General features: G+C 44.2%; 1 protein-coding gene across 1 annotated transcript; it reads left to right on the top strand.

Moving 5' to 3' along the window:
* Window positions 1–14: 14 nt before the first annotated feature.
* CCDC185 (coiled-coil domain containing 185) lies at window positions 15–3,745 on the top strand. Its single transcript, XM_035110701.2, has one exon. It carries the CDS (start codon window positions 30–32, stop codon window positions 1,947–1,949), a length of 1,920 nt encoding a protein of 639 aa, XP_034966592.2. The 5' UTR covers window positions 15–29; the 3' UTR covers window positions 1,950–3,745.
* Window positions 3,746–12,802: the final 9,057 nt, after the last annotated feature.

Genomic DNA, 12,802 nt, shown 5'->3' with positions numbered 1-12,802 from the left:
GCTTGTCGGGCGCCGAGACCCCGCGCAGGATGGCGCGGCGACGCAGCAGCCCCGGCCGCCTCTCCCCGCCGCGGCCCTTCCCGGACGCCTACAGCTCGGAGCCCGAGGCGGCGGGCGGCGAGGGCGGCCTGCGGCGACACCTCCTGGCGCAAGCGTACCGCGACGAGGGAGGCCTGCTGCTGCCCCCGGCGCCACCGCGCAAGGGCAAGGGCTGCTCGACGGCGCCGCGCGGCAAACGGCCCGCCGCGTCCGCCTCTTGCGCGTCCCCTCTGCGCCTGTCAGCCTGGCAGCAGCAGCACCTAGCGCCAGCGGGGGAAGGCTGCGCCACGCCGTGCACCACCTCGTGCACCACGCTCTACGGCGGGGAATTCCCCGGGCACCCCGATCTCCCCGCGCGCTCCCCGGTGGGCAGGTGCACCCGCGTGGAAGAGCTGCTCCGCGACGACCAGTGGGCCAGCCCGGTGCCTCGGCCCTTGGAGTACGGCACGGATCTCCCCACCGACGCCAGCAAGCCTCCCTCCATCTGCCCCTCTTCCTTCTCCTTCGCCCAGTTCGACAGCAAGGCCTCCCCTCGCCTGGAGAAGAAGGAGCTCCCCAGGAGGGACTGGCAGGAGCCCTGCGACAGCAGCCACAGCCTGGCAGACCTCATACACTGTTTGGCAAGGCCGTGTGACGACGAGGAGCCTCAGCCCTACCTGCCCCGCGACCCCAGCGCCCACCTGCACCAGCACCTCCTAGGCCGCAAGCCCCGCCGCAAGCCCCGCAAGGGAGACCCGCAGGTCAGCTTGCAGGACCTGACAGACAAAAGGTACGAGGACCTGATCCCCGAAAGGGACAAGAAGATCGCGGCCCTCATGCTCGCCAGGCACCAGGAGGAGGAAGAGATGAAGGACCGTCAGCTTCAGGTTTCCGACGCCTGGGATAAGATGAGGAGGAAGGAGAAGCAGCACAAAGCCAGGGCAGAGAAGGAAAGGCAGTACCAGTTGGTTGACAGCCTGGACCAGTGGCAGAGGGACCGCGATCAACGGAAAGCCAAGCTCAGGCTAGAGGAGCAGCAGCTGTTGGCAGCCAGGGAGAGGGACGTGATGCTTCGTGACAAGAAGTGGAAGAAGCTGGCCAAAGAGCAGGAGTGCAGGCGGAGGGAGAAGCTGGAGAGTGCTCGGCTTCAAGCAGAGTATCGGAAACGGTGCCAGGAAAAGCAGCTCTGGGACAAAAGGTTAAGTGATAGGCGTACCAAAGAGCAGAACTCCGCTTTGTACAAGGAAAGGATGCTGCAGGCCCTGGAGAAGAAGCTGATAAAGGATTTGGAAAGGAAGAGGAGGAAAATAGATATGAATGACTACAAGCAGGCCAAGCACATGAACGCTAAGGACCAGGTGGAAGATCGGGTCAAAGCCGATGAGCTGTACAAGAGGCTGTGTATTGAACAAAAGCTTCAGAGGTCCCAGGAAATCCTGGAGCAGCTGCTTGAAGAAAGGAACAGGGAACTGAAGGAGAGGACTTTAAAGGAAGAAGAGCAGGGCTTGATAGCCAAGGTAAGGGCCAAAGAGACGGAAGAGGAGAAGAGGAGGCGCAAGGAGATGTTGCTGCAGATAGCTGAGATGAAGATCCAGCAGGCCAGAGAAATCATGTCCAAAAATATCCGAGACAGATCGCAGCGTGTGAGAGAGCTGAACTGTATGAAAGAACGGAACCACCATTTTCGCAAACAGAAGCTTGATTATGACGAAAAATGTCACCTACGGGAAATGCAAGAAGCTTTAAGAAGGAAAGCTCAGAAAAGCAATCAGATTCTAAGGAACAAGGACGCAGCTATCGACGAGTCTAGGAGAATAGCCAAAGCATCTTATGACCTTAGAGAAAAAGTGAGAGACCTGATAAATCGCAATTCATTCGACCAGATGGCTTTAGATGCACAACGTAATGCAAGCCTCCTTAGAGGCCTGTAATGAAGTTTAAGGAAACATTCCAGACTGTGTTGTGTCAAAAAAAGATGGTTGTAATGTGTTCACTCTGCATTGCTGTACACTAAAGTGATTTGAGCCTTAATTACTGTTTGACTCATAAGTGTTTGGTTTACAGACATTTACAGTTTATACTAAAAATCTATCACTTGCATTTGTGATTTGATCATGAAGAGAAAGAATTGAACTTTGGCCCTGTGCTACTCTTTACGGGATGTGGCCTTGGTTTAATGCTAGGCACTTTGAACTGAGTATTCTTGAAACAAATTATGATTTTGCAAAAATCTATTTTACAATGAATATCTGATGTGTTCACAAATTATGGAGTTTACACAATTTGTGAATGGTTAATGACACATACTTCATTTCAAAGTATGCAGCAGTTCATCATACATCAATAATAGAATCATATTTAAAGATATTCCAATAATTTATTATCTAAAGAAAGGGACCCAGGTGGTGCTGTGGTTAAACCACTGAGCCTAGAGCTTGCTGATCAGAAGGTCGGCGGTTCGAATCCCTGTGACGGGGTGAGCTCCCGTTGCTTGGTCCCAGCTCCTGCCAACCTAGCAGTTCGAAAGCACGTCAAAATGCAAGTAGATAAATAAGAACCGCTACAGCGGGAAGGTAAACGGCGTTTCCATGTGCTGCTCTGGTTTGCCAGAAGCGGCTTTGTCATGCTGGCCACATGACCTGGAAGCTATACACCGGCTCCCTCGGCCAATAATGCGAGATGAGCGCACAACCCCAGAGTCAGTCACGACTGGACCTAATGGTCAGGGGTCCCTTTACCTTTACCTTTAAAGAAATACTATTTTAATAGCTAAATAACCTAAGCAGTTGCCTGCAATCTGCACAGTCAGCCATTTACACTAGTCCCATTTATTTCGGCTGAGCACATGTGCTTATCACTGCACGCACAATGACCGTAGTTTGGCAAACATATGAATATATTGTTTTAACATATGGCTATGATGGCTCTGTCAAGTTTGTAATGTAGTGAATTAGAAACTTATTCATGAAGGAAACTGCAGGAACACAAACTGTATAATTTATTAAGTATTCTTAAAATAAAGCTTGATCAGTATATTTCCATATTTTGAAAAGTAGGAATTGTATTACTTCATGTTCAATAACAGTGACTAAGTTGCGGGGGAATGTGGAGATGATTCCACTGTCATATCCAACTTGGCTTGAATTTGTAAGGCAGAAGTGAGAGAAAGGGGAATACCCTACATTTCTATATACATTTTTCTGCTTTAAAAAACTTCTCTCTCCCATTGAAATCAGTGGGAAGGAATGGGGAGGGAGAGATTTAGTCATGCACAAGAGTATAACTAAAGAGCTACCTGGAAACCAGGAGGATTTGGAATCTTGGATCCAAACTGCTTCCCAAATCATTCCCCTTTGATCTCCTCCGACCTGGAGCTCTGATGTTTGTTGGGGCAGGATTGCGGAGGATTGAGTTTCTGATATCAGATTTCTCTATCTTAACATCAGAGTTATAAATGTCACCTATCCTAAGTCCTAGTCTAGGATGTCCTTCCAGGAAACTATCATTACATCATTCATGTTCTGGGTTGATCTGTGATCTGAAACAATATACAATTATAAGTATGGTAATTTAATTACCCTTCTTCGTGTAATTAAAAAATTAATAAGCATGTGTGTTATTTGATAGGTTGGTTGGAGAGAATAAAATGACAGAACTTGAGGAACAATAACTTCACTTCTATTGCCACGAGTGCCCAAAACATTCAAGATTCACACATCTGATACTTGACTGAGCACTTGGAGCCCAAGGTTTGGACTTGTATCCAGACAGTACAACAAACAGGACCACATGGCTTCCTTTCCTCTTCCATATAAGTTCTAAATCTGGCCTTTATGCAGACCAAGCAGACCCCACTACCATCACATGACCCCACTACCATCACATGGGCCAATCTTGGCCCAATCACTTTTGTCTCCACCCTGGCTGACGTGAATGGCAGGACTGTTGATATTACCCTGGCCCTGCCGGGAGCTGACCAAAGTTTGGATTTCACAGTACAGTATATACCTAAGACACCCTGGAAAGTTTAAGAACTGGTGTATAACTGAAATAAATGTTCTCCACTTTGGTGCTGCAATCTCACTGCCACCACACTTTAATCGTAGAAAAGTTGATATGCTTATATTTGGGTATAGGAAAGGCTACTTTTTGCATAACACATAGCTCACAATATTTCTTTTGAGGGGAGTAGATGCTTCTCTCTGAAAAAATAAGATTCCTCACCAGAATGTAGCACTTCTAAAATGGGCCAGATTGTAGCACTTCTAAAATGGACCAGAGGAGGGCACTAAAGAGTTGCACAAAGATTTCTCATCTGGAAAGAGCTGTTAAAATAGGTTTTGGAGCTGGAATCGTTTTACATATTGGCCTTATCATGTATACATGACAAGTGCAAACCTCTCATTCAGAAGCAAGTCCCAACTCGTTTAATGGCGCATACTCTAAAGCAGTGTGTGTTTTTCTGGGGGGTACGCATACCCCTAAATATTTTGTGAATCTTGTTTCGCCTCATTGAGGAGCAGTATTTTAATATGAGTAGGAAAATGAGAACACCCCTAAACATTTTTAAGGGGAAAAAAGCACTGCTAGTCTAAAGTGTCCTTATGGGCTTGGTCTAATCAAGGTAAATTTGAAAATCCCATTGATCCTAACTGAAGAGTTAAGCAAATGTTTGACTGTTATCTGTTGGAATCAATGGGATGCATAAGTCTCTTGTATATTTGTAAAATTTGTATCTTGCCTTTCCACCAGATGGTGCTCATTTAACTGCTCAGATCATGCCTTATCTGCTTTAAATGCTGGATCCATTGCACATGTTCTCTATCGGCTACTACAGCTTTCCCTTGCATGTTGAGTCTGTCTGTCTGCCATTAAAGGCCAGTTAACAGTTACTAGACCTCCGATAAGCTATTAGCAGCACAGAGAGAGGACATTCTGTTTGTGTCACAGAGTACTTTTAGAGGTCACTTGCTCATTTCTGCTTTTAAATGGTTCCTGCTATCAACTGTCATTACATCAGGTTTGACCTGAAATAAAGTTACAAGAAGTGAAATGTGCAGATATCTCAGCTCTTCAAGAACTTCCCCAGCAATTTCAAGAATCCATATGAAATCTCTGAGTGAAATTGGGGTCACGGGGACTGTGTCATCTGCGTGCTGATGATAGTGCTTTTTCCATCATCTGTTTATCTAAGGGCAATGGTACTGGCTGTGAACATCTATCTCTACACTATAACGAATGGGTGGCGGTGATGGGTGGGCTGTTTGATGTATGGAAGATGGGACTGGCTGTTCTAGATTGGGATGAGGAAAAGCCACACTCCCTCAGAGCTGGTGTTTGCCACAGTCCTCGCTTGAGTTGACTACTGCAATGTGCACTATGTGAGACGCCCCTTGAACACTGTCCAGAAACTTCAGCTGATTCTTTACCAGGTTGCTTGCCTTGCCATATTATATACTCAGAGAGTGGTCTCTCAGTGCCAAAGGGTAGATTTTATATTAAATATGGGTATGTGGTTTCCTTTTAAAATATATATATATTATAAACTGTGATTTACAATGGAAGACGAGAGGCAGAGGGTCGCTGAATTTTTGTGTCGTACAAGGCAATGCTGAAATTTGAGATCCACCACTGACCACAGTCACAGCAGACTGACTTAGCACAAACCTATGTTAGTGACCCAGGTGGTGCTGTGGTTAAACCACTGAGCCTAGGGCTTGCTGATCAAGAAGGTCGGTGGTTCGAATCCCTGTGACAGGGTGAGCTCCCATTGCTTGGTCCCAGCTCCTGCCAACCTAGCAGTTCAAAAGCACGTCAAAATGCCTATTAAAGAATGGATAGAAAAAAACCTATGGGAAATCACTGCTATGGTTTAATTGAAGAACTGAATCGGATTTAAAGAAAAAAACCAAAGGTATGTCGCAATAATAGTGCACGAGTGTTGGATTTATGCAGGGCTTGTAGGATTCTAGTGATTGTACTTATTCCACTGGGCTCCTTTGGGAGGATGAACAGGATATTATTATTCAGATAACTCGTATCAGGTCCAGTGAGCATGGCCAATGGTGAGGGATGATGTCCACAACGTCTAGAGGGCAATGTGTTGTCTACCCCTTAAGAAAGGAGTGTTGTATTGGGTGTTTCGTTCCCCTTACTCCTCACAACCTGTTCATTCCTAAATACACAAATTATAAAAAATTAAAAACCAAAACAACAAAAATCTGTAAGAGTCTCATGATCTCTCAAAGAACGCAGAACCTACCACTGCTCAGGAAATGTGGAGAAAAATGTCATATTTATGTGGAGATAAGGCATCAAAAGCCTTATTTGACTGGGAGCTCTAGCAGGACTAGAAACGAGTGTTACTTGTATATTTGGTTAACACCAACTAGTTTACAAATGATCCCTTTGCTCACTTTTTATTTTCTGTTGCTTGCTCATGGTATTCCTACAGAAACGTTTAAGAAAGTAATGAAACTAATATCCCTTATTTATTCCTTGGATTCTCTTCCAATAAATTATATTGGGGAATTGTGAAGACATTGCTTCCCAACATTTCTCTGTCTCGTTCCCCACTCTGAAGCCTTCTTGTGTAAATCTAGAATATGATGTTTCCAACTTGGTTTTCTTTATTACCATGCAGACGATATTCAACTATTCTTCCCCTCACCAGAAAAGAAGTCTGGGGAACCAGTGTTTTTTCCGCCAGGCTTTCTTCTTAACTTAAAAAACAAAACAAAAAAACCCACCTCTCACAAGCTGAAGTCTGTTTTGCGTTGTTAGGCCAAGCCATCGTCTGATGGTGATGTAATGGAGAAGATCCACGATAACTGGCTGCAGCCAAACTGGTCATGTTTTGTCCACACATGGCACAGCAGTCGGTTTACAACACTGTCACACTGAAGCTAAATCTGTCCTTACAAAAGACGGCTAAAGGAAAAGCATTCACAGCCTAACAAAGCACCAGCCGAGCATGAAAGCAAAGGAAATCTTGCATTCAGTAGAGAGACAGTTGCCAGCTCTTTCAGTTAGGCTGGTGACGATGCCGTGTAGTAACAGAAGGCGACAATTTTTTCTGCTCCTTGTGATATACAAGCTGGATCTTCAGGTGGGAGACAGATGAAGGTAGCTGAGGGAAACATTTCTGTGATATGTTGTTTTTAGGGACTTGGCTGCTGAAGCCCTCAGAAGACACTGCTTTTTCAAACGGCAGAGCACTGTGGGTTGGATCCAAAGAACAAGCGCAGAAGGAAATTAGCTGGTAGTGCCATTCCACAAATTGCTTGCACAGGAACTGGCATAATATTGGCCATTGGCTTTAAGAACGTAGCTATAATAGCCAGTTCTACTCACTTGCTTTACTTATTCCAGTATTTCTTCAAAGAGCTCAGAATAACATACATCTTCTTTTTGCCCCTCAGAATTTGCTGATTGAGGCAGCTGCCCCACTCTGCCAGCTTTTGCTGATTACTGAATAGGAGCAGAAAGCAGCAAGAAATGGCAGAAATTAATTAACTCAGATATTTCCAAAGCCTGTTTTTGCATGTCTTTGGATCATGGAAACATTTGCACAAACCATATATTCCTATCAGTGCTATTTTTCTAGAAAAAGAGGTGCCAGAACTCGCCATGAATGCCTCCCTCGTTCTCTTAGAATGGCAATGGCGCCCACTTGAGAGGTGTCAGAACTGAGTTCTGGCTGGGAAAAAAGCCCTGATTCCAAACAGAGAAAACAAAGACTATGTACACATTACTATTTACTCCAGGTCTGGTGGTCACCCACCACTAGTGTTTGAAGGGGCAGGGCCGTCTTAAGCATATCTGGCGCCCTGGTGCGATGATCCCTCCGGCGCCCCCACGCCCCGTTTCCCAGTGTTGCACGGCTGCCACAGGCTCAGCAGCACGGCGCCCCCTGGCGGCCTGGCACCCAGCCTTGCCGTAGGGCCGGCCCTGTGAAGGGGTGCAGATGACCCATCAGTATCCTGTCGCTTTTTGAGAAATATTTCTGTTTGGTCCTGTTTGCCTCAAACCAGCTTCCATCATTAGGAAATGGAAGCTGCATACGCCCATAGACAGTGCTGGAACTTTTGGGTGAGATTTGCTACCTATAAATGAGAATCCTGTAATGAAAGTTGAGTGCCTCATCCCCAGCACACAGAGGAGAGCGATCCATCTAATTTCTCTTCCTTACAAGTTGCCAGAGGGGTTACTACAGTTCAGGCAGGCTCATTAAAGGCAGTGCCAAAGTGTTGAGAATGGATGGACGCGGATTCAATGAAAAGGAGCCTGAAAGCCTATTCTACACAATCCAATTGTTACTAAGCTCCTACCTAACAAAGGGTTGTATTGTTTGAGGAGTGATTTCTGCCAGGGTGGGAAAAAGCCTTGAAATGTAGTGCCAAATATATTTTAAAAGGGAATATTGTACAGTATATGACCCAATGAACCATGGCTCTCTCTTTCTCATATAGACACATTGGATAATAAAACATGAATGTTTCAGAGAGAGAGAGATTCTTCTTTCTAACCTTTGAACTAGCTCTATTCCTACCCACCTCCCACCCTCCCAATTTTCTGTTTCAGGAAAAAGAGCAGAACACTATGATTCCCATTTCTTCCTTCTCTATAATTTCTGAAGTGTGACCCACAAATCCCAAATAGCTATGAAACGCATGGCTCATTTTGCATATTAATGGCCGTAGATAAATATACAGACAAAGGGGCTTCTTCACACAGTGCTTAGTTAAATTATGATTTTTGTTCTCATGGGAGGCACCAACTTGAATGGCTTTAAAAGAGGATTAGACAAATTCGTGGAGGGTAAGTTATCAATGGCTACTAACCAAAATGGCTACGTTATGCCTGCACTGTTAGAGACAAGCACGTCTCTTAATATTAATTGCTAGGAGGCACAAGAGAGTGTGTGTTGTTACTGTAAAATCTCTGGCTAATCTAGTGCAATAGTATCTCAGAGATCTTACTGGGAGGTCCTGACCAACCTCCTGTTCAACACTGTCAAACTTGGTCAGTGCTTGAATTGGAGACCAATGTACATCACTACAAACCTTTTAAGTACAATAAACATACGCATACAGTTTCCTTGTGTCCTTGTAACATGGCTCATAGCTCCGTGGAATCAAGTTGTTTTGATCTTTATGGTGGGTGGGTGGAGATTTTGTTACAGTTTTCCTCAGGGTACACAAACATCACAATGGAAGCTTATGAAGCTATAAGTAAATAGCTAATGGCATAAAATGACAACTAATTCTCCCAATAATCTACATCAGTCTTCAAATCACTGGGTTGTGAACGTAACTTGAATGCTTTTCTGTGCTTATGTTTTGAAACTTGGAAACGTGCAGTGTTTGTCACAGTGGCCTGGGTGGGCTACTTCAGAGAAACGACTCCACACAGCTCCGCATTTTATTGTTTTATTGGTGCTGTGTATTTACAGTGCTAAAAGCTATTTACAGAGATTAACACATCTTATCGGTCTTCTTCAGAACCTCCGAATGGAGGTTGGCGCGTTTTTCTCCAGCATAAAAGCTTGGGGAGACCCAGCCTCTTCCCCCGACGTTTCTTGCGCAATTCCGGAGTAGGTGGGATTGGCCTTCCCCCCTTGCTCCCCCCTTCCTGTCCCTCCTTGGGCAGTGGCTCTGCTACCTTGCCTGAGCCTCGGACACCACTTCCTGTTTCTCCACTTGAGTCGGAACTCTCCCTGCTTTCCCCAGTGCTCGGAGATGGGCTGGAGCTCAAGATGGGAGGGACCTCCCGATATCCCCTGTCCCTCACAGTTTGGTATGGCTTCTTCCCTTTCTCTCACCAGTGAAGCCAAGCCAAAATTGATTGTTAGCAACAGTAATTATTTCTTAATAGGAATAATGAAAAAAGACACACCTAACTAACTCTGGCTTCATGCCTACCATAGAGCCTCCATTATTTGGATGAGATGGAGTGCCTAGTTCCATTTCAGTTAGATTTCATGTCTGGGTTTGGCTTTGAAACCGCTTTGGTCACTCTGACAGATGGCCTATGCTGGAAGAGAGACAGGGGAAATCATAGAGTTGAAGGACTCTTTGTAGGCTATCCTGCCCAGCCTCTACTTGATGCAAACAATCCAGCACCAAGCCATCCCCAGGAAATGACTCATCAAGTGTTTGCTCGAATACCACCAGAGAGGAAGTTCCCACAGCCCTTATTGGTACTGTATTTGGTTCAAGCTTCTCTTATGGTCAAATTTTCTGTCTTGCTGATTCTTCTGGATTGTTCAGCAGCTTCGAAGACCATCGGCCATGGAACTTTCTAGACAGGCTGGGCTGATTAAGGATTGGAAGTGCTGCCCTATGTATCAATTAAATAATCTATTGCGTTATAATGAAAGTTATTTATTTCAAAGCCTTTGCACATAATTCTAAACCAAATTTAAATGTTAAGCATCATTAAAGTTGAGGCATCTAGCAATCACTTAAATCTTGGTTTATTACATCATAAATTCGTGGAAAGCACTATCCAGAACAGCCAGGCCTTGAGAGTGGTTTGAAATCTTTTCCCTGCTCTTCACTCCTGTCTTTGTAGCTTTGGGGCACTGCCAACTCATGCAGTTACTGAAGATGTGATAATCACAAATGTATATTCTGACATGTTTCTAAGAAAATAAAGTGTGTGTAGTGTGTGTATATATACATATATATGAAGAGTATACTCCCTGGAAAAGACCCTGGTGTTGGGAAAGATTGAGGGCACAAGGAGAAGGTGACGACAGAGGATGAAATGGTTGGACAATGTTCTCAACCACCAACATGAGTCTGACCAAACTGCAGGAGGCAGTGGAAGACAGGAGTGCCTGGCGTGCTCTGGTCCATGGGGTCACGAAGAGTCGGACACGACTAAACGACTAATCAACAATATATATATATATATATATATATATATATATATATATATATATATATATATATTTGCTTGTGTGACCTACTTCAAAATATATTTGTCATTAACAATGTTTTCTTCTTCTTTTAAAAAATGAAACCGTACCGTCAAGGACGTATGTAGAGGGACATGTTTGCAATGACTGTGAACAGTCGATGGAACACTTTTATCTTCTATTGTGTCACTTTTCCTCCCTGCCAAGCTAGGAAATTGCTGCCAGGAGGCTTCAAGAAGCCATAGCAACTATCTAGTGACAACCATGTGTAGTTTTTGTTCCACAGTAGAAGGATCCATTAATCACATTGATTTCTGCCAGTGTGATTTTGGATACTTTTAAAGCTCTTAGCTAAAAATTGTACCACATCTGCATTTGGTGAAGTAGCTTTTCTGCAAAATAATAATAAAATCAATCATCATCATCATCTTACAGTTCTAAGGAAATGTTGTGGCTTTTTATACAGCTTTGGTATTTTCTCATATTCAAAGATGAAGATATGCACGGAAGACAACAGTGCCCCATTTATTGTGGCCTTTGGAATATCTGAGCACAGATATTACTTAAGAGCCTATTTATGCATATTTTATAAGTCAGCCGTTCACTTACAAATTTTAGTTAATTCGTTTTTGTACTACGTACCGCATTGGCCTGAATATAAGCTGCACCCAAATACAAGACACACCTTTAAAATTCGGGGGGGGGGGAGAGAGAGAGAGAGAAGAAAAGATAATACCCGAACATATGCCACTCCCTTAAAATTCCACAGGCGCTCACACCTGTTCCATTTTACTGTATGTCTGTTTCAGCAGTGATATCGTAAAAGCCAATTTTTCGTGAATTTAAGCTGCACTTTAACTTTTCATGGTTGTGAATTTGGAAAAAAGTGAGGCTTATATTCAGGCCAATACGGTATATATAGATTTGCTATCTGCCACCCTGGCCCCATTTGCACCAGTCCAGCCCAAAACACAGCCATACCTCATTGGACTGGAGGGGGGTGGGAAGCTTGCTTATATGAGGAGCATTTTTCTTCCGCTGAAGGAAATGGAGGCCTTTTTAAATGGAAAAGGTGTATGTGTGCATGGCAGATCTCCTTTGTCTGGTAATCACTGAATGGGGATGCTGGGAACATGTGGCCCTCTTGATTTTGTTGAATTTCAGTTTCCAACTGGCCCAGACAGCAGGGCCAATGGTTGGGGCTGATGGGAGTTGTAGTCCAACATGTCCTACTTCTGCACTGGAGAATATTGTCTTTTAAAGGATATTAATGTGCAATAATCCATTGCAATGCACAAGCATGAAGGTAGAGTTCCAGTTTCACTTTCTGTTATGGTGCTACATCCCTGGAGCTTTCCATGTTAGGTAAAAACATTTTCGGCCAGATTCAACTAACCCGTTGCTCTAGAATGCAACAATTCTAGATTGTAATATAAAATATTTAATAAAAATCAATTTTTTAAAAAAGAATGCAACAACTCTTGCAAGTTTAACATAAATTCCCCAAGGGCTGGGAGAATACGCAGAACAGTGAGCAGGGGAAGGAGGGAAGATATTGTTCCATCTGGCAAGCAGAAATGCTTGAGCTGGTGAACCACTAGCATTCGTATGATCTTAAATTTCATCCAAAATTATTATTATTCACCCAGCCTTATCAGAATCTCTGGTTTTTAAGTGATGAGTTTTTCTGGCTCGTCTGCCATGATCTTCTTGTGCCTTAGGAATCTTTACTGATTCTGTTGCATTTTTCAACCCACTTTGGGAGACTGTTATGTCTGAAAAACTATGTATAGCACCTTAAAATAAATATAGCTTGGATTACAGAATAATTTAAAAGCCATCACTTTGCTGAAGTTACAG

The sequence above is a fragment of the Zootoca vivipara genome, chromosome 3 (genome assembly GCF_963506605.1).
Source record: "Zootoca vivipara chromosome 3, rZooViv1.1, whole genome shotgun sequence".
Classification (NCBI taxonomy): Eukaryota; Metazoa; Chordata; class Lepidosauria; order Squamata; family Lacertidae; genus Zootoca; species Zootoca vivipara.
This window is presented reverse-complemented; position numbering and strand designations above follow the sequence as displayed.